The 24,475-nt window shown below is 33.3% G+C and overlaps 1 protein-coding gene and 1 pseudogene across 1 annotated transcript; both read right to left on the reverse strand.

Moving 5' to 3' along the window:
* Window positions 1-4,933: 4,933 nt before the first annotated feature.
* On the reverse strand, window positions 4,934-6,190 carry LOC131042596 (somatic embryogenesis receptor kinase 1-like; annotated as a pseudogene).
* Window positions 6,191-6,451: 261 nt separating this feature from the next.
* Window positions 6,452-6,940, reverse strand: LOC131042606 (uncharacterized). The gene has a single exon (XM_057975918.2). The coding sequence runs from the start codon at window positions 6,938-6,940 to the stop codon at window positions 6,452-6,454; it is 489 nt and encodes a 162-aa protein (XP_057831901.2).
* Window positions 6,941-24,475: the final 17,535 nt, after the last annotated feature.

Here is a 24,475-nt window from a genome sequence, read left to right on the forward strand (position 1 = left end):
AGGCAGAGGCATTCAATGCCTGATGGAAGTGGATTCAAGTGGACTGGACAATGACGTGACCCAACCACTATCCTCAAAAGCAGTGGAAGAAGGACTTATTGGCAAGTCCTTTCGAGACGCCATCGTCGGAGATTTTGTGTAGGTCCCCAGTGAAGCCAAATTTAATCTGGTAAGTGCTTTGTAAACTGGCTGCGATGGCGGAGATGGAGGACGAGGTAAGGGCCCTTCATCGGCTCTCTATATATTTTCTATTTCTCTTAATGATTCTATGGCCAAAACCCTTGATCTGGAAAATAGGTGTTGATATGTGGCGACTGATCAGCAAAGTACTGTACACTCAGCACGTATTCTCGCGGCAGCCCCCATAGCGGGCGAAGCCCGTTATGGGGGTTCGGGGGTGGTAGCCCTCGAGAAAAAAAAATTTGCCGTTTTTTGTTGATGAAAACCGACATTGTAATAAAACCCTAAAAGGGCCGACTTTGTTTGTTACCCTAAAAATGCATGTTATAAGCGGTTGGGATGCTTAAGGCATTGTAAGGTTGATGTACTGTTTTTGCTGGATAATAAGAAAGATTGGACGACTGTGTATGGTGGACGTAACCCATTCTGGGTGAACCACGTTAAATCTCTGTGTTATCTATGTCATGTTTTATTTCTTTATCTTTTGTATTTAAATCTGCATATAATTGTTAGTTCATATTTGCTTCGGATCTGCTTGAAACCCTAACAATTGGTATTAGAGCCAGGTCCAAGCTAGGAGCCCCAAGCACACGAGAGGTGTGGCTTAAGGGGGGTGTTGGTGTTGGAAATAAGCCACACCCGAACCGACGATGGACTGGTCCAAGAGGGGCCAGTAGCTTAGTGGTAGAGCACTCCAGCAGTCGTATGGAAGGTCCTAGGTTCGGGTCTTAGCTGGTCCATGTCTCAACATGGTATCAGAGCGAGGTTTTCTGTAAATTGGCAGGACTTTCAGATTTGAGTGGGAGCAATGGAGGATTCCAAATTCAAGGTCGAAAAGTTTAACGGCCAGAATTATCAGTTATGAAAAATACAGATGGAGGATTACCTGTATCAAAAGGATTTGTGGCGGCCATTGGAAGGAAAGGCAAAGAAAGCGACCACAATGTCAGATGAAGAGTGGGATATTTTAGATAGAAAGGCACTGGGATCCATTCGATTGTGCCTTGCACCATCTGTAGCATTCAATATAATAGAAGCAAAAATGATTGTAGATTTGATGGCGACATTGGCTAAGTTGTATGAGAAACCCTCGGCTTCGAATAAGGTATTTCTTATGAAGGATCTGTTTAATTTGAAAATGAGTGAGGGAGGATTTGTAGCGGAGCACTTAAATGAATTTAATACAATTCCCAGTCAATTGTCTTCGGTAAAAATTACTTTTATAGAAGAGGTTAGGGCTCTCTTGATTTTATGTTCTTTGCTAGAAAGCTAGAATAGCTTGGTTATGGTTGTAAGTAACTCTGTCTCTGGTAAAAATACTTTGGTATTTGATGATATTGTTGGTGTTATCCTAAGCGAGGAAATGCGAAGGAAAAGCACAGGTGAGACTCCAATATCATCGGGTAGTGTTTTGAATGTGGAGAATAGAGGAAGATCAAAGGAAAGATGAAAAGGCCCTGGGAATGAGAAGTCATGAGGGAAGTCAAAGAATGGATGCTCTCAATCTAGAGGAAAGAAAGATTGCTGGTACTGCGGAAAGCTGGTCATCTAAAGAAAGACTGTTGGTCTCGGAAAAACAAAGAAGGAGACAAAAATGAAAATGACAGTAAGGAAGCTAATATTGCAAGTAATACTTTACAAGATGCTTTAATCTTATGTTTGGATAATGTTAATGATTCATGGGTAATAGATTCTGGGGCTTCATTTCATGCTACACCCCATAGAAAATATTTTCTAGATTATGTTCATGGTGATTTTGGACAGGTATATTTGGGTGATGATGAACCCTGTCAAATCGTTGGAAAAGGAAAGATAAAGATCAAGTTGCAGAATGGAAATGACTGGTTTCTGCAGGAGGTAAGACATGTTCCTAATTTAAGAAGAAATTTAATTTCTGCAGGGCAACTAGGTAGTGAAGGTTGCATAGTTACCTTCTTAAACAGTATGTGGAAGGTCACTAAAGAATCATTAGTAATAGCTAAAGGTGCGAAGGTAGGCACATTATATCTGTGTACAGGTAACACTTACTCTACCCTAGCTGCTACAGATAAAGTTACTACAGGGACAACAACAATAGATGTTGCAAGAACAGATTCGATAATGTGGCACCATAGGCTTGGGCACATGAGTGAGAAAGGGATGAAAACCCTTCACTCCAAAAATCTATTGCCATGACTAAAGAAGATTGATTTAGAGTTCTGTGAAAACTGTGTTTATGGTAAACAGAAAAGAGTCAGATTTCTCAAGGTTGGGAAAGAGAAGAAGAGTGAGAAGTTAGAGCTTGTATATTCAGATGTATGGGGACCGGCTCAGGTATCATCTCTTGGTGGCTATTGTTATTATGTTACTTTTATTGATGACTGAACCAGAAAAACATGGGTATATTTCTTAAAACAAAAATCAGATGTTTTTGAAACTTTTAAGAAATGGAAAGCTTTGGTTGAGAATGAGACAGGAAAAAAGTTGAAGTGTCTCAGATTAGATAATGGAGGTGAGTATTGTAGCAAAGCATTTGAAGATTACTGCTTCTTAAATAAGATTCGAAAGCAGAAGACAATTCCAGGAACTCCACAGGAAAATGGTGTGTCAGAGAGAATGAATAGGACTATCATGGAACGCGCGAGGAGCATTAGATTGCATGCTGGATTGCCCTTACATTTTTGGGCAGATGTTGTACATACTGTTGTCTATTTGATAAATAGAGGACCTTCAACCCCTTTGGATGGTGGTATTCCAGAGGAGGCATGGACTGGTAAAAAGGTAAATTATTATTTTCTAAAAACGTTTGGTTGTGAATCTTTTGTCCATGTTGATAAAGAAAACAGAACCAAGCTTGATGCTAAATCTCAGAAATGTACCTTCATTGGATATGGGTGTTAAGGCACAAATTTGCACCCTACTAAACTATAAGTTTAGCAATCTGGCCTAACATGGGATTCACTTCTGCATGTGGGCAATGCGCAACTTGAAATGAAACCTCCGGTTCCTAGGCCGGTTCCTATTGGATAATCACCTGATACTCTCTAATATTGGACTAACTTTGCAAGGTAAAGGATAAGAAATTACAGAAATGGTACTTAAAACTGAACTAAAATTAACTAGAACCTGGTGATACACCAAAATGTGAGAGATAAATAATAAAAAAAACTGATCTCAGTCTGCAATATTCTACTTTAATTGATAAACACTTCTTTCCTGTTATAAGTTTGCATTAGTATTTCATAATAAGGTCTTGAGACGAACCAATGTGGAAATAATAATGTTTCACTCAAAAATTTTGAACTTTAAAACACATACTATGACCTACAAACATACATACGTTCCTATATTAAGGTACTGACTGAGACAAGTAAACAAGGAGTAATATAACTCACAAATTTAGCTTCATCAATCATGCTTGTACACAAAAAAAATTGGAAGGATAACAAGGTTTGATTCCATAGAAAATCGCTCCAAAAGATGTTGTTTCATATATTATATCTCCAAATCTGAGTTACAAAATCTGTGCAAAAGAAATGCTAAGGACAAGAAAACTGTCTCTGAAAACACTATTCTTGCATAAATCTGAACTCCCTACAAATGAAGTGTCTTCAGGCATTAAGTACAAAAACCCCAACTGATTGGGTTGGATGCAAGAGAAGTGCCTCAAAAAGAGGAGTCTAGAAGACACCAAAGAGGGCTACAAACATGGAAAAGTCTTCCTTAATAAATAACCAACCCAAAAGATCACTAGAAACAGCCTCAAAACGCTTAACCAAGTAATAAAAACTCCCCAAAATGGTGGAAAAGTCCAACTTCGACCCTTTACCTAAAAGTGCTCCAACCTCCCTAGATTCACTCCATTTGGTTTCAAACAACCTCATGTTCCTATAAAAACGTTCTTGTCTCCAAAATTATCTCAACTCCTTTTGAATATTTCCCAAGTGGTTATGCATGATCCTATATGCTCTCCTTATGTCTCCAAACTGAAAAGACTTCTTCAATGAGAGCCTTATCTCTCCTGAATTAACTCCTCCTTCAAAACTAAGTCAAAAGACTTAGTCTCCTTCTTGCATATGGATACACCTTTTACATTTCGAATAATAATATTCAATTACAATTTATAATTGCATTGTAATTAAATACCTTTTACAAAGAAATACCAGCTTTTAACCAAGAATGAAAACAAAAATATAATAAAAATAAAACATATTTGATATATTGATAAACATCTATTTTATCGAATATGTTTGATTTTTATTATATTGCATATTTCATAAGCCCAACGGACTTGAGGGAGAATATAAAAAATGACAAAGGGTTTTTGTTACCCTAAAAGTTTTGCACTCCATCGTATTTTTCTCATTTTGCAAAATGCGAATAACAAAGAAGGTTCTCGAGGGTTTGGTGCCGCCATTGATATTCTGGTTTTTTCATGAGGGTTTGGTGCCGCCATTGACGAAGGGTGCTGGGCTTTCTGAGTCTTCTCTTCAAATGCAAATTGTGTTTTCTACAGGTATGAAAATGACTCCTTTTTGCTTTATTTTTATTACTGATTTTTGCAAACTCTTCATCTTTTGTTTTTGCAACAAATGCATCCCAATCTTCTTGTTTCACATATGACGGTTTCTCAGGTTCTACACCCCTCTCAATCTCTTTCTTAATTTGCAACATTAGCTTGTATTTGTGTTGTCGGTAACAGGATAATTTTTTTTTTTTTTTTAGATATGAAAATCATTTCTATCCACCAAAGATGGTGCCTAAAATTGATTGTTCAATAGCGAATCTGCTGAGTACAACTCTTAATACAACATTCAGGTGTTTTACGAATCTTACAACAAAGACATTGCTTTATTTTAGGACTCAGCTTTCTATTTGATATGGTCGTACCATCTTCTTCAATATAGTTGTTCTTGAGATTAGGACTGACCAGCAAATCAATTCTTTCATTTGCGAGCTTGGCTTTGACCCAGTCCAACAACATAACATCATCATTATCTGCTAGACGTGCAAGATCAAAGGCTCTTTGTCCAGTGATAAGTTCCAGCAACATAATTCCATATCCATATACATCTGTCTTCTCTGAAGATTTTCCAGTAGAAATGTACTCAGGTGCTATGTGGCCAATCATGCCACGAACAACTGTTGTAACATGAGTATCCTTGTAATCCATAAATTTTGCTAGCCCAAAATCTCCCACCACTACCTCAAAGTCTTTATCTAGTAAGATATTAGCAGCTTTAACATCTCGGTGAATAATCTTAGGATCACACTGCTCGTGTAAGTAAGAAAGACCTCTTGCAGAACCCAATGCAATGTGCCAACGCGTAGTCCAGTCAAGTGTTGCCTTGTTTTCCTTGTTCCCTTGAATGCATGATGCAACACTTCCATTTTCCATGAAGGGATAAACAAGCAGGCGTTCAGTAGGAGTCATGCAGAAACCAAGTAGCCGAAGGAGATTCCTATGCACTGCCCTGCTAATCATCTCCATTTCTGTCTGAAATTGCAACTCTCCACCTGGAGTGCGTCCTTCCTTCAAACGTTTTATAGCCACTAGGCTACCGTTGGAAAGGCGTCCTTTGTACACCTTTCCAAATCCACCACTTCTTAGTATGTTCTTACTACTAAAATCATCAGAAGCAACCTGTAATTCCCTTAATGAAAATCTCTTAAGCTGCCCCAAGTGAATTTTTGGATTCTCCTCACCAGGAACATCAAAAAAGCGATCATGTGACTTATGCTAATGCCATTGTGCAAATCCAATCACAGCAACAACACACAAGAGAGCAACACCTGCAGATGCCCCTCCAGCAATGACTTTTGGACGAATTTTGTTCCTTTTGTTTTCTGGTGGGGGTGACACAAATGGTGGAGGAGAATAAGATGACCCATTATCACATCGCACTCCAACCACCGGACCACAAAGTTTTGTATTATTAGTAAACTGTGAAAACCAACCATAATTCCTATTAGGAATATGAGCAAAGCTTGTTAAGGTGTCCCTTGTTTGATTTGACCTCAAATCAAGCATAATTAATCTCAAAGGCTCACTTCTTATATACACAAGATATTGAACTGTGCCAAATCATCTTAGCAAACAACAAGGGGTCCTTCTCATATCTATGGAGTAAAACCACTGTGCTGTTTTCCAAACATTTACCTGATAGGAGTGAACGAAGAGAAAGATCCAATTAATGGAACATTTCCCGAGAGATCATTATTAGAAAGGTCCAGGATTTGGAGACCTTTGATAGTTGAAAGACTTGTAGGGACCTCTTTTGTGAGGTAATTGTTATTTAGCCGGATGTAAGCACTTTAAAAGGAAAGTATGTGTATCTTTAGCCGTCTTGAAGTCCCTCGTATTATAGTCATTTGCTGTTCGAATATTCTCTTCGACAGAAGTGTTGTGTGGATCCAATTCCAAAGCTTTCTCAAAACCTTTCTGTATAGCATCATGATATTTTCCCTGTGCATAATAGACCAAGCCTAAACGGCTATAAGCTTTACTGTAGCATGGGTCTAGCTGAATAGATTTGTTACAGTCTTCTATAGCTTCAATATATTTGCCAACTTGAGTATGAGCGGCTGCCCTGTTACAATAATATACAGCATTATCTCTAGACAATGATATGGCCAATGTATACAGATCAATTGCCTCATAATATCTTTTTGAAGACATAGCTGAATTGCCTTGTCCAATTAGGGGAGTCTCAAAATGAGGAGGCTCTACTTTTGGATGAGATTGTACTTTATCCTTATTAAATTTCTGACTTTGGCACATGCTGGGATTGATCTTATGTAGAAATGAAGTTCGAGCACGGGCTCGTGACACTCATTTCATTACCAGTTGATTCTGATTTCATTGAAGTTCACTGTTTGAACATGCATTTAAAACTCAGATACTCTGTTTCTTTACCAACTTGTTGCATTGAATTGTTTATCTTCACGATGTGGTATTGACCCTTTTAAATACTGTAAGGTTTCACATTGAAATAATATGTCCCTTAAAATAGTTTATTCATTAATATTTTCTTTTTATGCATATCATGAATAGTAAAGTAAAAGGTTTCATATTTAAAACAAACATGTCCCTTTGATACTTCAGTTGGTTTCTTCATCATTCCACTTTGATATTCTGAGATTAGTTACTCTAAAAGGTATGTCGGGCTCATACCTGAAGGGAGCCTCGGTCAGGGGCACATGCCAATTAGAGTAACTAATTATCTGCACATGAAACAAACACATTAGCATAAACATTTCTTTCTCCTGAAGCAGTGATTTGTGTCTTTATCTTTCCCGCCCTTTCAAAACAGAAATATGATAGGCTATGATAAATGATACGTTGTAGGATAATCTTTCATTGCTTAGATCTGTTGGATTTAACACCTCTTCTCTTTTGTGCAGGAAAGTAGTGGTTTTTCAGAGTCTGAAGATCGAGAAAACAGTCATAAGGGCAACGGGGCAGCCAATAACCAGTCAAAGCAACCCAAGGCAATGACTGGTTATCCTCACACTCACTATTTGATTCTATCCTTTTCTGTTTTGGATATGTAGGAAAGATAGAAATGCTTAGCTCACGGCTTGTGTGAGGTTTTAAGAAACTCAGTGTATATAAATATGCTTCAGATGCATGAACTCAATTTGTAATCTATCATTGTTCAATACAAATGAAAAATACACCTTTTTTTCTTCTTAAACACTGCAATGTACCTTTTGTAAATGCAATCATTTGATAAATATGCATCCTTTGGCTAAAATTACATGGGTAATGGAATTTTAGATAACAATGGGATAGATGAATATGGCTATCGGTTATGGGATTTTGAAAATAAGAAAATAATTAGAAGTAGAGATGTTATATTCAATGAGAAGGTTATGTATAAAGAACAGATGCAGGAAAAGAAGCATGAACAGGACAAACAAGAATATGTGGTGTTGGATGAGATTCTTGAAAATGAAATGCCATGGGTATCTGATGCTCAGCAACAACAGATTGTCCCACAAACTCCTACAAGTGTTAAGACGTTCTACGAGGTCAAGTAGATCCCCTGAAAGATTTTCTCCTTCTTTGTATTCTATTTTATTAATTGATTCTGGTGAACCAGAAGAATATGAAGAAGCAATGCAGGTGGATGCCAAACAACAGTGGGAGCTAGGCATGAAAGAGGAGATGGACTCCTTGATGAAAAATAAGACTTGGGACTTAGTCCCTTTACCTGCAGAAAAAAGAGCCTTGCTTAACAATTTCTCTGAGGCAGTTTGTCAAATAGTCGGCATGCCATTTCAAAGCTCCCATTTTCGCATAGGCTGGGGGATGTTGACAGAGCGTTACACCTGTGCCCAGGCCAACGGAGAATCAGAAACATCAATATCTACAGGTGCAAAATACATGGGTGATCGATACTAATGAATGAAAGAAGGGGAATGAAGCCTATTGGTCTTTAGCCCCTGGGAGCATGCCCCTATTCCATGAGTCGACATTGCTCCCATTTTGGCACAGGCTGGGGGATGTTGACAGAGCTTTATACCTACCCTATTCCATGAGCCTACATTGCTCCCATTTTCGCAAACCCTATTCCATGAGCCGACATTGCTTGGAGCTGGCATTAATCGGTCAAAACAGTTCATGTACCTCATCCAAAACCTAGAGTATGCTACTGGGGCGGCAACATGAGAATGGGAAGATGCTGCGAAAATGATGTTTGAAATGTCTTGGTCTTTTTTTTTTTTGAAGTAATCCCCACGGTCGTCGAAATTTCAAAGAATGCAGGCACTTTTTGTAAAAAAGCACAAATTTCATTGCCAATTCCTTCTCTGTCGAAAATAGATATTGAATTGTCGTCAGAATTCCAACGAATGCGGGCAATTTTTCAAAAAAAATCAAATTTGTTCACGATATACCTTCTCCGTTGGAAACCTCCGTTGGAATTTTAGGCCAAATGTATTAGTGCCCTAACAAACTTAGCTCATTGATATTGCCAATAAGAGTTGGCCCAAGTTATGTGTGTGTGTGTGTATTTTTTTTAAATAACTTTACCTTATTCAAGAATTTTTGGCATAGAATACTCACATATATATATAAGAATGCATACACCTTATGCGGGCGTGCCTATGGGAGCATGTATATTGTCGTGTATATGTACTCCCATATCCATGTTATTGCATAAGATATATATATATATATATATATATATATAGAGAGAGAGAGAGAGAGAGAGAGAGAGAGAGAGAGAGAGAGAGAGAGAGAGAGAGAGTTTTTTAATATAATTAATTAAAAGTTAATTAATAATAATAACGAACTACCTCAACATGAAATCAATAACCTAGGGTTTTGAACCCTAAAATCTCTGGATGGACCAACTTAGGGTTACTTGATGCGATGACTGATGAAGTTGGACAAGGTCAATAATGAGACTACCTAATTCAGGGTTAGGGTTTCAGATGGCATTAGTTATTTCTTCCCTTTACCTCCCGACTTGATGATACTTTCCCTCCCTTTGTGGAGGACAATGATCTCCTACACGCACTTGGCCAATTCAACGAGTTAGATCAAAATCTTGTCTTATGTTGACATTTCATAAATTATTGACAAAAGTAAAACATCATGTCATAGTGTTAACTATCAAGTCATCAATTTACCAATTATGATTCATCAAATCATCATTCTAAGCATAGTTGACATCATTCAAATATGCATGAAGATCTAAGCATATTCATTCAATTAGAACATGAAAAACTAGGACACATTAAATATCATGCAAGTATAGCATAGATACACTAGGGCACATACATATCACGGTGTAGTCACAACATATTAATAACTAGGGCACAAGTGGGATGTAATAGAACATATGGGCCCTGTACTACTCAAACTGCCTCAAGTCTATCCTAGGGCATACCTCTGCACACTCCCTAGAAATGTTTAATGTTAAAGTAGTTGACATGCTTACCTAACACAAACTCGACATATAAAATTACTAAATGAAATTAAAAACTCACATCAAGTTTGTTGTTGGGTGGCCTATCAAAAACCATCTACCAACGATCCCCAAAGTTATTTCGGATATCATCAATTCAGACACCATTTTATGGAAAGTTTTGGTTTCTTAACATCAATAGGATGTCCAACATAGGGATTAACAAATAGGGCATCTATTTCGGCTTTTGATATTTTGAGGTTCTTCGCCTCATCATAGGACAACCCATCCACATATTGTTCCCTCATGTCATCTCTCCACAAAAGAACGACATTGTGCTTGGTGGTGAGGGTTTCTAAATTAGAGATTATTGACCATAATGAGGCTATCATCGGGGATAAATGAGGGATCCTTCTATACACCTTATAAATTCTCCTCAATTGATCCAAATTTTGACCAATTAAATCATGAATGAAGGGGGGTTTGGTAGCAGAGAGTTTGGCAGTTGTGGTGGGTGTGGGTTTTCATTGTTGTCAACCATATTACTTGATTGAAGTTGAAAATTTATATAATTAATAGATTTTAAACAATAGAGTGTATTTCAAATAAAAAACCTAATTTATAACTAAAAAATGAAAAAACAAATAAAAAATGCAAATGAATGATAAAAAATGAAGGAATACAAAAAAAAAATCATACTTGAGGGTGGAAATTTGTTGTAGCAATTAGATATCAGATTGCAAAAAAAATCAAACTAGTGCAAACAGTGGGGTGAAGATGACCCACAGTGGGCACAGTTCGAGTTTATAATACCCACTGGTATCAGATATCTAATACCTCTTTTACATCTCTCTCTCTCTCTCTCTCACACTATATATATATATGTATATACATATATATATATATATGTGTGTACATATATATACACACACATATATATATATATATGTGTGTGTGTGTGTGTGTGTGTGTGTGTGTGTGTGTACATATATATATGTGTGTGTGTGTGTGTGTGTGTGTGTGTGTGTGTGTACATATATATATGTGTGTGTATATATATGTGTGTGTGTGTGTGTGTGTGTGTGTGTGTGTACATATATATATATGTCTGTGTGTGTACATATATATATATATTATATGTATATATATATATACACATATATGTGTATATATACATATGTATATACATACATATATGTGTATATGTATGTATATACATATGTATATATACATATGTATATACATACATATACACATATATGTATGTATATACATATGTATATGTATATGTATATACATATGTATATACATATATATACACACATATATATATAGATATATATATACATACATATATACATATACATATACATATACATATATACATATATACATATACATATGTATATATGTATATACACACACATATATATAGATATATACATACATATATACATATATAGATATATATAGATATATATATACATACATATATGTATGTGTATATATGTGTATATATGTCTGTATATACACACACATATATACACATATATATACATATATGTGTGTATTACACATTATTATGTATTAACATTATAATATATTATATATATCATATATTATATAATATGATTAATAATATCAGATATCAAATATTTTTAGATATTGGTTATGCTTTGGCTTTTGTCATGGCTACATGTACAAACATCCAAGCCAACCAAAAAGCCAAGACAATTTTTTTGCATTTTTGGGCAAATGGAAAAGGCATTTTTTTTTTCATATCACCACTTTTTGGCTCCTCATGGTCCTGCGCATACCCTTCACACGCCTTTAGCTCAACTTGGATATGACATTTATCCTATAGTTTACCACATAGTTGATTCATTTGATCGATCATCTAATTTTCACATAGATTTAAGACCAAACATGTATTTCTTTCTATTGTTAATAAATGACTAAGTTAATGAATTATAAAATAAATTTGACAAGGAACTTCCATTTTGTGTACTTGTAATTCATGAATCTTGGCTACTACCATGTGTTCATATGTCTTTATGATTAATTAAAGAGAATAATATTTTGCTAAGTTTCACAAAATAAGAAATTTTAACTCTATAATAGGTTATATCACATTTAGATGATGTCATCTTCCTTCCACGGACTTGTGATTTTGTGACTATAATTGAAAGGAATTGATGACTTGTAAATATAGTAGACTACAAATTTTATCCTCTTTCATAAAAACATAATTTCATTATATACTTATGATTTTTCTATGTTTTCCCTCTTTAAGCTTCATTCAAGAATATAATTTATAATACCAATGAAAGTAAAAATACTATATATATATATATATATATATATATTCATAAATTCTATGTCATAAATAAAAGCTCTAACTACTCACTACCATAATAACTAACTAATCTCTGGATATTAGACTATATGTATTTATATATCCTTTTATATATATATATATAAATATATTGATAAGACATTTATGTTTATGAATATATAATAATACTTCTATTTGTTTCAAACCAGTAAGGTAAATGAATCAACAAAGTCATGTATAGCCGTTTCAATGATAAGCAGAAATAAACACAAGAATACAGAGAGTTTACACGCTTGGTAAGTGGTATAGAACTTCTACAAATTCTATTCAGCTCTCTTACTTTATACATAGTAAGACCACCAAATGGTATACACAACCCACCAAAATGACATGCATTCTTCACTTCTCACAAACAATTCTACTTCTACTTGTGCATCGCATAAAACACACCCAATGTATATATTCCCTTCCACAAGCTTGGTTCTTATAACAAAGAAAATCAAAAGGATGAAACTTGCCCAAGGAAATAGCTAACTGAGATACATGTTGCCTCCATGTAAGAAACAAAAGGAAATTATTATTTAAAACTCTTTATACATGCTTTATGGCACGGCCACCATTCTATAACTGCAAAGTAAACCACGCCCATGCTCATAGCAAGTGGTTAATTATATGCCCACATGATATTCAATAAGAATGTCTTCAAATATTTAGTGTTTGGCAGTAATTCCTTTTTAAAATAAATATATTCATTTGATTTTTAAATAAACTTGATTAATAATAATACCAACCTTTATACACCTCTTTCAATGATAGAATTGTTCTTACATTCAACTTAGAAATCCATCACAATGATTAGTCCATTAATAACCATAATATCATAATCATTAATTATAAAATAATAATCATCACATTTCTGTGATCCTTTTAATGAAAACAATCATATTGTATTATTCTTTTATCTTGACATCAATTCAAATAAAATCATCCATTTATGCATAATCAAACACATATTTAATATTTAATGTAAAAGTTAAAAGTAATTGCAAGTCAAAATTTGGGGTGCGACAAAAAGACTATATCTAGCTAGTTGAAGTTTTGGATAACTACCCAACTCCTCTTCAATGCCTTCTTCCAACCATCAAAGTCAAATGATACATAGAAAAGAGTGTTAAAAATATAATATTAAAATTACATTCAAGTGGGTTGTCCTTTTCCATGCAAGCACATTATTTGAAATATTTTATCAATATTTTGAATAATTCTTCTAGACTTAGGACTTATAAGGTTTACAAACCTAGTCTTAATTATAGTATTTTGAATAATGAATATTTTGTACTCTCCCATTTTCTAAAGTATTATTTGTTTGTATCTATTCTTTTGTTTAATTAAAATTATTAAATATATTAAAGTTGTGTGCTTGGTAGTGCTACAATTTTGTTCATTGCATAAGATAATGTCAATGACAATCAGAGAAACTACACATTTTTGGGAGAAATAATCAAATAAAAGAACTAATTTAGTACAATAGTATAAGAAATAGTTTCAAATTTCAAATATTCTAAAGCTAAATTTTGAAAAATTATTTTAAAAAATGATTTTATATTATTGTTTCAAAGCAATGTTTATGAAGGTGATCTAAAAAAATTGTCATAAAAATTGTATATACATAGTGGATCTTATAAGGGTCTAATTTTTTCAGCCAATGAGAGAGCTATAAATTATTTTGTCAATTAAAAACATAAAAAATACGCATTTACACAATAGAAAATATTTTTCTATAATAAAATAAAAAATAATAGATTTTAATTGGTAGAGACAAGTTTTTAAAATCACTAGTTAACAAAAATCCATTTTAATAGTACTAAACTAATCAAGATAAATATTTCCAACGAAATATTTTTTGAAAGTAATTTATGTTATTCTAGCAAAATTACCTATATGAGCTGGTGTTTCAAAATCAGAAGTTTTTATAAATTCCAAAATCATATGCTATTTATTTTTTTAAACCAATCATATTGTCGATAAATAATTTCCAAATTTTATTAAATTAAGAGATATACATATTAACTTTATAAAAATCATTTAAAAAAAAAAATTAATTGATAAAAAATCAAATTATTAATGTCAACAAAAATTCCTATCTTTTAGCTCAAATTTGACAACCATTAACATATCAAAATTTTAATATTAATTATAAACGTAATACTTTTAAAATAAACAAAAATCATGAAATGTGATTGGTTGGGGTAGGAAAAAATTATCAAATGTGAACAATAGCCCCTCTCTATAATTACTTGTTTATCTATAAATAATAAGAGAACCTAATAATTTTGATTAAAATAATCTATAATTTATAATTTGACTTCCACCATCTCATCTAATAATGCCAAATGCATTGTTGAATCTAGATGCTTTTAAAGCATTGTAAATTACGTTGATAATGTCACTTAAGTTGACTTTTATAACATTAAATACAAAATAATCGTATTGACTATTATTTATAAATAAATAGATTATTGGTGAAGGTTTAATGATACGTTAGTTGACTTTTATAACATAAAATACAATTTAATCATATTGACCATTCTTTATAAATAAATTATTGGTGAAGCTTTATATCTTTTAGTCCATAAATTATTCTACCTTGGCTTATTATTATTTTGTATTCCATCTAAGAAGTCAAAAGCACATTTAATGAATTATTATTTAGAAATTCGTGTTTTGCTAAATTCTAGGATCGTGTTGCTTAAGTGCATTGCAAGGTAAATTCAAGCTCTACTTAAAAGTCAAGAACGCTTTATAAAATATTATTAGGAATGAGTTTTATATAAAAGAGAAGCTATTAATTGTCACATGCAAATGGTTCGCTTTCAACTTGAGCTTCAATATCAAGCATAAAAAATAGGCACAACTAATTTTAATTAAGTTTATTTGAATTGCCCTAGGTTGTGAATTTGTGTTATTCATAACCTATGATTTATGAGAAGAATAAAAATTTTAAAAATGTGAAAGGTCAATAAGAATTTAATAGTGGGTGGAAGTAGTTAGAGGTAGCGTGTGGTATTAAAGGGTGGAACAATTGGTCTCTACATGTACATAATAGGTGTCACATAGTGTAACATATATTAAGAATAAAAATTGTTGGGTAAGATGGTGGAGAAGGGTAGAGAAGGATGAGAAATGGAGTTCAAATTTTGAGCGATGAAGGAGAAGAGGAAGGGGATGACGATGATAATGATGACGATTCTAGTGTTGGAATTAGTTCAATGGTTGTCATGTTGCTTCTTTGTTGGCCCTGCGGGAGTTGGAGTTGTTTCCTGTGTGGTGGTTTGGCCCTGTAGTGACCTTGTCCTGGTGCCCTTGTCCTCAAATGTGTGTATGGGAGAAGGTGTGATGTTGAAGGCAATGTGTGCACAAATGATGGAGATGGTTTTGATGAGTTTGATGCCTTGGCTTGCTCCTTGGTAGCTCAACCCTCTATTTTGTTGCACACAATGAATTTGTGTGCAAGTAACTAGTGCTGGGGCTTCTTTGGTGCCTTTTGTAGAGGTATTTTATATGTCTTTGTGGCTAGTGTGGTGTTGTTGGCTTCTAGGATATCTGTTGGGCGTTTGGTGGTTGTTATCATATTGATTTAGCTTTTGTTGGTCAAGCCTTCTTTTTATGTGATGGAGGTCCTTTCTACCTTCATGGTTGTTTCTGCTTACCCTTGTTTTCTATGGGTTGTTGCATTGATAGCTCATATCTTGTCGATGCCCTCTTTTGTGCACATTGTTGTGTTTGAAGGGTGTATTGGGCCTTCTTTCTTGTGGCTCTTTTGTGAAGGAGCCTTTTATGCCCTTCTCCTTGTTTCTTCCTTTGAGATTTCCCACAGAGGTGGTTTTTCTCTTTTGAGTAAGGTTGGTTTGGCCATTCTGATTCTATTGGATGTGATTACTTTGTCCATTTTTTAAGAAGGATTTGGCAAAATGTTTGACTTTGGTGGGTTCGTTTACTTGGTTGGGGATACTGGCATTGGTGTTTCCTTGATTGCTTGTCTAGTTTCCAACCTTTGTGATTTTTGGGCTTCTCTAACACTCTCTAGGGGTTGGTTTCTAGAATATATCTGTGTTCCCTTGTCGTCTATGGTGCTTCTTTCCTATGGCTTGTTGAAAATTCTACTACTAGCTCCTTTGTTGCTAAGAACTTTGTGAAGGATAACTTGCTTGTGCCTTCCTTCGGGGAGGGATTTGTTCCTATCATGTTGCTGGTGATGGAGGGGAGCTCTATACTAGTGGGTTGTGTATGGACACTTTACTATCTCTGTTCATGGTCCCTACCATTGCTCAAGGCTTTTATCAAGGGGGGGTCTCTTGTGGGTTTGGTGGAATTTCTTATGGTTTCTATTGAAGTGGAGTTGCTTGGAGGTTCAAATGGTGTCTTACATCTTTCACAACTAGAAGTTTCAACTATTGTTGGGGATTTTGATGTGGTTCTTGCTACTACCGACCCTATAGAGGTGGTTTCATAAGAAAAGTTTACTTGGGTCTTGCCTTAGAGTGGATAAGCTCAAGATGGTAGACAAGCCAATGGCTTGTGGGTATGGAGTTTTTGGTTTGTGATGGCATTCTCTACTTTTGTTGATCCTATTTTGGTAGTTCTTGTTACAAAGTTCCTCGGGGTCTATGTCCATGCTAGATGGATGAGGGGGAATGGTTTGGTGGTATTGTTCTGGTGGTTGCGCTCTTCGTGCTCTCGTATAGGGTCACCCTTGGTGTTCTTGCAAATTCTCCTTTTGTGAAGAAGAATGATTGTTTTCCAGAATCCTTACCATTGGCTTATATTTAGGTGGAGACAATTTTGGGGGTTATTGGGGTCTCTTAGAGAGGAGGGAGTCGGACCTTTCTTAGTTTTAGTCCAATCTAATGATGCCCTTAGTTTGGATTTGGGTGTAAATGCATCCCACTCTTGGTGTATATTGTTAATTCTTTTCTATAAGTGGCCTTTTGGCCTCTATGCTATAAGGGACCTATTATGGGTTTAGTACTATAAGTGGCCTATTTTTGTCTATCTGTAAGAGGCCCATTTGGCCTTGTGTCTCTTCCCTTTCATAGTCTCTTTATTGTGTGTTGTATGTGGCCTATTTGGTTAGTGTGTTGTTAATGTTTTGTTGGCTTGTTTGTGAAAGGCCTTTTTTGGCTTAGTTTCTTGGTCCTTGTGGCCACTGTAATAGGGTCAACACCCTTGTTTTGCTGCTTTTATTATAAAAAACAGGTGTCATGTAATGGGTAGTACTTGCCTTCAGTAATGTAATAGTAGTATTTGAATATTATTTGTCAAGTAGTTGATAGATTAGTTCTGATATATTAATTAAAGGACAAATCATATGTAGTCAATGAAAATTATAGTTGTTAGTGTTGAATATTGTATTTTAATTTGTGCCACACATAACTATGATTATATAGTTGAAATTGAGTTCTTTTTTTACAACAAATATTTGTTAAATATTAGTAAACAAATGATTCGTTATGAATTTGTAGATTGATTAGTTTATTTATGAATTTTAAAGGTATAATTGATAGTAATTAGTGAAAGAGAAATAAATTTTGACAGTTGTAATTACTTTGTAACATGGTTGAAAATGTAGTTGATAATAACTAATTGAAATTAGAAGGTAATTTTATTTAGGTGATAAATATAATAAATATTTTATACAATATATTAAATATTATATTGATTTAAAAAATTAAAATAATTGTAAAATAATAAATGATATAATGATCAAAATACAAAAAAATGTAATTAACAATATTATTAAAAAATGAAACTTAGTTATAAATTAATATATATTATGTATTTAAACAATATAACAAATAAACACAAATTCAACCAAGAAAACAATTTATAAGAACATAAAATCAACTCTTCAAGTAAAAATAAAGTATAAAATGTGACTAAAATAAAATAATTCCAAAATAAAAGAATATTAAAACTCAAGAAAAATCATTAATCTTAAAAATTTATGAACTATAAATAAAAAAAATAATTATTTATTAAAATAATATTAAAAAATATAGCGCTAAAAAATTACATCTACATGTTAGCTGATCTTAGCTTAAAGTAATACAAATCCAATAAAAATGAAACAAATTTCTAATTTAACAAATCAAATGGCATGTGGATAATGGGTTAAGGATCACTTTTTGGGAGGATACTTCGATCGACAATATTGTTCTTAGCTCTAACCCCTTGTTTAGAGATTGTATGGACCCTCTATCCCAACACTTTGAATTCAGACTTTTTGATTGTGTTGATTGGGGTGAAGGACAACCCAAATGGAAGCTCTTCCCACTACATTTCTTCTATGGGCAGAAATAAGAGACCAATTTATTGAGGCTCTTGGAGAGTGTTGCTTCTTTGATCTCAAAAAAATGATGAAGTTATTTGGAGCCCAAATCCCATGGGAAACTTCTCAGTTTATTCAACCTAGTGCTTGTTAGATCAAAACTTTGGGAAAAGGAATTTAGATAAAAATTGATACGGGATAATAATATCACTCCCAAAATTACTTATTTTGAGTGGACAACCAATCATAATAAAATTCTAACAACTAACAACTAAAAACTTGGTCAAGAGGGGGTTAAACCTAGTCAATATGTGTATATCATGTAGCCATGAAGAGGAATCAGTGGACCATCTCTATTTGCATTGCAATTTCACCAGTGAGGTTTGGGAAAAGTTGTTGCCTTGGACCCTCTATACTAATTTGGTTTTCCCCAATACCACTAGAAGATTTGTTGAAATCTAGAGAGATAACTATCCCTTTATAATGTTGAAGGAATTGTGGAACCAAACCCCCTCCTTCCTTTCCTTGTGCATTTGGAAGGAGAGGAACAACAAAATCATAAAAGAAGATACCAAGAATAATAGAGAGGTTTTCGAATCATAAGGAATGAAGTGAGAGAAAATATCAATCATACGAAACACCAATGTGCTTCTTAGCCAACTACTTTACTTGAATTATATGTTAGAAAGAGGTGGGGATTTTCTTGCAACATGGATAAATTTTTTTTTTTATATAAATAAAACTTAAGATAGCATGTTAGATGGATAAAACCTCAAAAAGACTGGGTAATGCTAAGCTTTGATGGATGCGATAAAAGGAATCCTGAAACAGTAGCAACAATGAGAATAATTCAAGATGAAAATCGTAGGATTATAGGACATGCCAAGAATTTTGGAACAAAAATAAATAATGAAGTCGAGGCATTATCTCTTTGGTGGGGACTAAAAATATCTATCATTCGTGGGTTCCATAATGTCACTATTGAAGGAGACTATAAAATAGTGATGGATCTCATCAAGTCAAAAAATTTCTCTACCTTGGAGGATAAGAAATTATATCTGATACCTTAACTTTGGACCTTGTTGGGAAATAAAACATAACTTTAGAGAAGGTAATAAATTAGTGAATGGTTTAGTTAGTTAGGTCTAAAATTCAAGGAACGGAAATATTGGGATAATGAAGAGGATTTCCTTGCCAAATCAAATTATTTCAATTGATGATAAACAAGATGTAGTTATTAATTAGGTAGGAAACTATTTTAATTGATACTTTGAAATATATTGTGATAGTTTGGATTATAATGACATATATTGAGTTGTTGTATAATGAGGACATGACTACCTCACTGAGGAAGTTAAATGAAGTGAGAAGTGATGGATGAAATATGGGAATTAGAGGAGAGAGAAATAATTATGATAGATTAAGTACCATGGCTTATATTTAGAAGATCTCTATAGGTTTTATCAATTCCCACTTTGGGAGTATGTATGATGGCCACACTCAAATGACCTCTCCTAATTTCTATGACATGAATGGAAATATAGGAGACAATTACCTAAATGAAAGCATAGATTCTTCATTATCCTTCTCACATGTCAAGGATGGGTGAACCTTGTTGGCAATTGCTTGATTAAATTTTAATTTTTCTACAAAGATATACCAAAATTATTTTTTGCTTCTTTTCTCTAGGTCCTAGAAGCTTGCTGATTTTTTTTTTTCTGAGAGTGAGAGAGAAGCTATCATGAGTGGCCAACATTTGAGAGTGGAACCCATGTCTTTTGTCTCTTTGAAGAAGAATACCTAGGTTTGGGATATTTTTGAAAGAAGGGGAATTACTCCTTTCTTCAAATTTATGAAGGAGAAGGATGAAGAGCTCTCGTCTTAGTCCATGAATAGATGGAGAAATGGTAGGGTTAAGCTCGGTGGCATCAATATGGAGGTATTAGAAATGTTGATAACTCAAGTGACTGGTTTAAGATGCAAGGGTGAAAATATTCCATAACTAATCCAAAATAGGCATACGAGGGCTATATATATATATATATGTTTCTAAAGGAAAGGAAAGAGCTAAAATGACATCAAAATTATTTAAGTAGAGAGCCTAACCTAACACCTCCATGGGAGGTTGTTAGTTACCATCTTGATTTACTATTGAATGAAGGAAATGACTTTCTATTTTGTTTGATAAACACACAATATTCACAAAATTCAAAACTCTTATCAGAGTAGGAAAAACCATCTAACAAATTTTTATTCAAAATGGTTTTAAAGCCATTCTCGCTAATGTGGCCGAATGTACAATGCCACAACATACAAGTATTTTTAGATTTAATTACATTAGAAGATTTAACAACTATTGTGGATTGAATCTTAACAAGAGTCCCCTTCTTTGTCCCTCTTTCTACAACCAAGTTTTCTCTTACTAATTTGCAACCATGCTTATCAAATATTACATGAAATCCCTATATCATCCAACATAGAAACTAAAAGTAAATTTCTTTCTAAACTTGGGACATGAAAAACACCTAAAAGAGATTTTATTCTCCCATCATTGAAACACAATTAAATCTTACCCCTTCCAATAATAGGATATGATGAATTATCACCGAGATAGATTTATCCTCCATCATAATTCTCATATGTGAAAAATAGCTCCTTAAGAGGATTCATATGATTAGAGCATCTTGAATCAATTAACCAATGTTATTTAGTTGTGAAGAGAAGAAATCAAAGCATCACTTGAGTTTGACGATTTATCTATAGAGGAATTAAACTGTTTCCTTGGATTCTTTCATTCCTTCTTAACATGTCCCCTCTTTCCATAGTTTCAACACTTAAATTTGTTCTTTTTATTTGAAGTTTTAGATCTGCCCTTAGACTTTTCTTTAGGCCCATTACAATCTCCTTTGGACCCTCTTTCTTTGGGCCTTCCCATGACATTGAGAGAATCACTTGAACTATCCATAGTCTTTCTCCTCATTTCCTATGCCAACAAAGCTCCAACAAGTGCATCCAACTTTGGATCTTCAAGTTTAGTAGTGATAGAAAGAATGGAATTTTCCCATGAATTAGGTAAAGAACACAGAAGCACAATACATTTATCCTCTTCTTCAATTGAAATATCAATAGAGGCTAGCTGACTAAAATTTAAATGAAATGAATTCAAATGCTTGGCTATTTTATCACCTTCCTTCATCTTAAGAGAAAACAATTTTTGTTTCAAGTAAAGTTTATTTACCATACTTTTGGCTTTGTATATATCACGAATTCGGATCCATAAAGTATATACCAACTTCTCTTTGACACATTTAAAAGAACAGAATCAGAAAGACACAACCTAATAGTACCTCATGCCTTCTACCTTCTCTTAGTCTTCATCAGAAATTCAACCAAGTTTCTCTTTATTCATTACAACCACCCATTGATCTCATTCTTCAAGGGGATCTTTCATTTTTAACTTTCACAAATCATAACACATTCCATTGAACTTCTCTATGTACAAATGATATGAATTTGTAGCCATGATATCAACACAAATCTACAAAAAATAGATGAACTAAAACTCCCATAAATGTTCAAAAAAAATCTCTTGAACTACCACCCAAGACACAAAACTGGCCAAAGCTTTAATTCCAAATGTTAAAAAATAAGATGTGAACAACAATAATAGGAGATTAAAATCAAACTATAAATCAGATTTAATAGTGTATATTTAGTGGAAATAAAATCAGCTATATGAACAACAAGATAACACCATAGAAAATTGAACACATAACAATACGATTACGTGGAGAAATCCTTTTGGGAAAAAAATCCACCAAGAAAAGAGGGGAAATCTGTATTACTCTTCAAAGAGATTAAAATATAAAAATATTTTCTCTATCTTGCTTAAATTCGACAACATCTGTGTACCTTTAAATAAACTTATGTTGTCTCCAACTCACCCCTCAATATATAGCCTCTTGGGGACTCAAAATAACACCATAAAACATTACCATGGGCCAAAATAAGGTTCTCAAAAACCATGGTAAAAAATCATATGACCCCTACATGCCAAGCATATCCTCTTACATAATATTACACCTTCTTACAAGTTGTCATAGGAATCCCCCAAATACAGGATATACTCTTATATGCATCATAGACTATTATTAATAAAAAATGTAAGGATTCTCTTACACATGTCATAATAACTTATTCTCATGTCCAAAATGACTCACCCTACTTTTAACCCTTATAATTGGCATATAATCCATCATAACATCCCTAATAATAGGCCTTACATGTTATACCAGTTGATGGGCATTTTTTGACAACTAAAAACTTGATTTTTAAGGCACCAACATGTGGCAAAAGTGCCAACTAACAAAAACCACACCCCTAATGTTCGATCACAATTATTTAATTACATTAATGCCAAATAACCATGAGAAAATGCAAAAATAATAAATACATAATTTGGAATCATTGAGGTTGAGACACCTTAATTCCCAAGATGTTCAAGATAACCAAACCAACCCACCTGAGTAAAACAAACCTCATTGTGTTTATGAAATCAACACTCAACACCCAAGGTCCTCACAAGGTAAAATCAAACATAAGAATGCATGAAACTATCACCCAAAGGTCATGCATTAGCATCAAGTTAACATATAGTCCAAGATTACTAGAGCAGGAACATTACAACCATGTGTGTAGTATTATTATTATAGATCCAACTTATCCATTTAACAAATTTGCATCAATTAATTCTTATTTAATCATCATATATTGCAACAATCTTTTGCACATTACAAAGTCATAGTAAAAATGATAAATTATATATCGGATGAAACTATAAGATGTATTATCTTTCCTTTAGAAATAGGTTTAAAAAGGTATAAATTTTATTGTTACATTAATCCTTATTCGAAGAGATTTAGTATTTTACTTGGTAGAACTTAGATAGAGAAATGTAAGATGATTCTTATTATTTCACATCAACATATCAAATGGTAAAAGGAAGAAAACTTAGAGAAATATTGGTAATTTATAAGATGAAGTGATCTTATCATATAAAATCTAAAGTTACTTCTATATATTCCTATTTAAAAGAACTTAACAAAGCTACACATTACAAATCTTGAATTTCAAAAACTATAATTAATGTGAATAAAATGTTTGATTTTTTTAATGCCTTTAGTAGATCCTTATGAAAAATAAATTAAGTAAATGAATAACTTATTCAAATTTACTAATTTATTTTTCATACGGATCTACTAAAGGCATAAAAATATCCAACATTTTATTCACATTATTTATTATTTTATAATTCAAGGTGCTTTAGGAATTTGTTTGCAAAATTATTTAAAATAGAAATATACAAAATTAATTCTAGATTATATTGTGACAGGTTGACTTGGTCTTATGAATTACCAACATTTCTTTCAAATGTTCTTCATTTTACCATTTGATACATTGATGTGACATAGTAAGAATTACTTTACAATTCTCTATACAAACTGCACCAAGTATAAATACTAAATCTCTTCAAGTAATAATTAATGTAACATAAAAATTATACCATTTTAACCATACCCCTAAAAGAAAGATAATACCTCTAATTTAGTTTCATCTAATATATAATGAAAAATGGAAAGAATAAAGGCATATTAAATGATCAAGAAAATATATTTCAACTTCTATTGGAACTTTCTCTACTTGGGCCACATAAATTTTTATAATAAAAAAATTATA

Source organism: Cryptomeria japonica, chromosome 5 (genome assembly GCF_030272615.1).
Source record: "Cryptomeria japonica chromosome 5, Sugi_1.0, whole genome shotgun sequence".
NCBI lineage: Eukaryota > Viridiplantae > Streptophyta > Pinopsida > Cupressales > Cupressaceae > Cryptomeria > Cryptomeria japonica.

Excerpts from the sequence above, each read along its gene's own strand:
- LOC131042606 (XM_057975918.2), bottom strand. The coding sequence starts at position 6,940 with ATGTGCCAAAGTCAGAAATTTAATAAGGATAAAGTACAATCTCATCCA.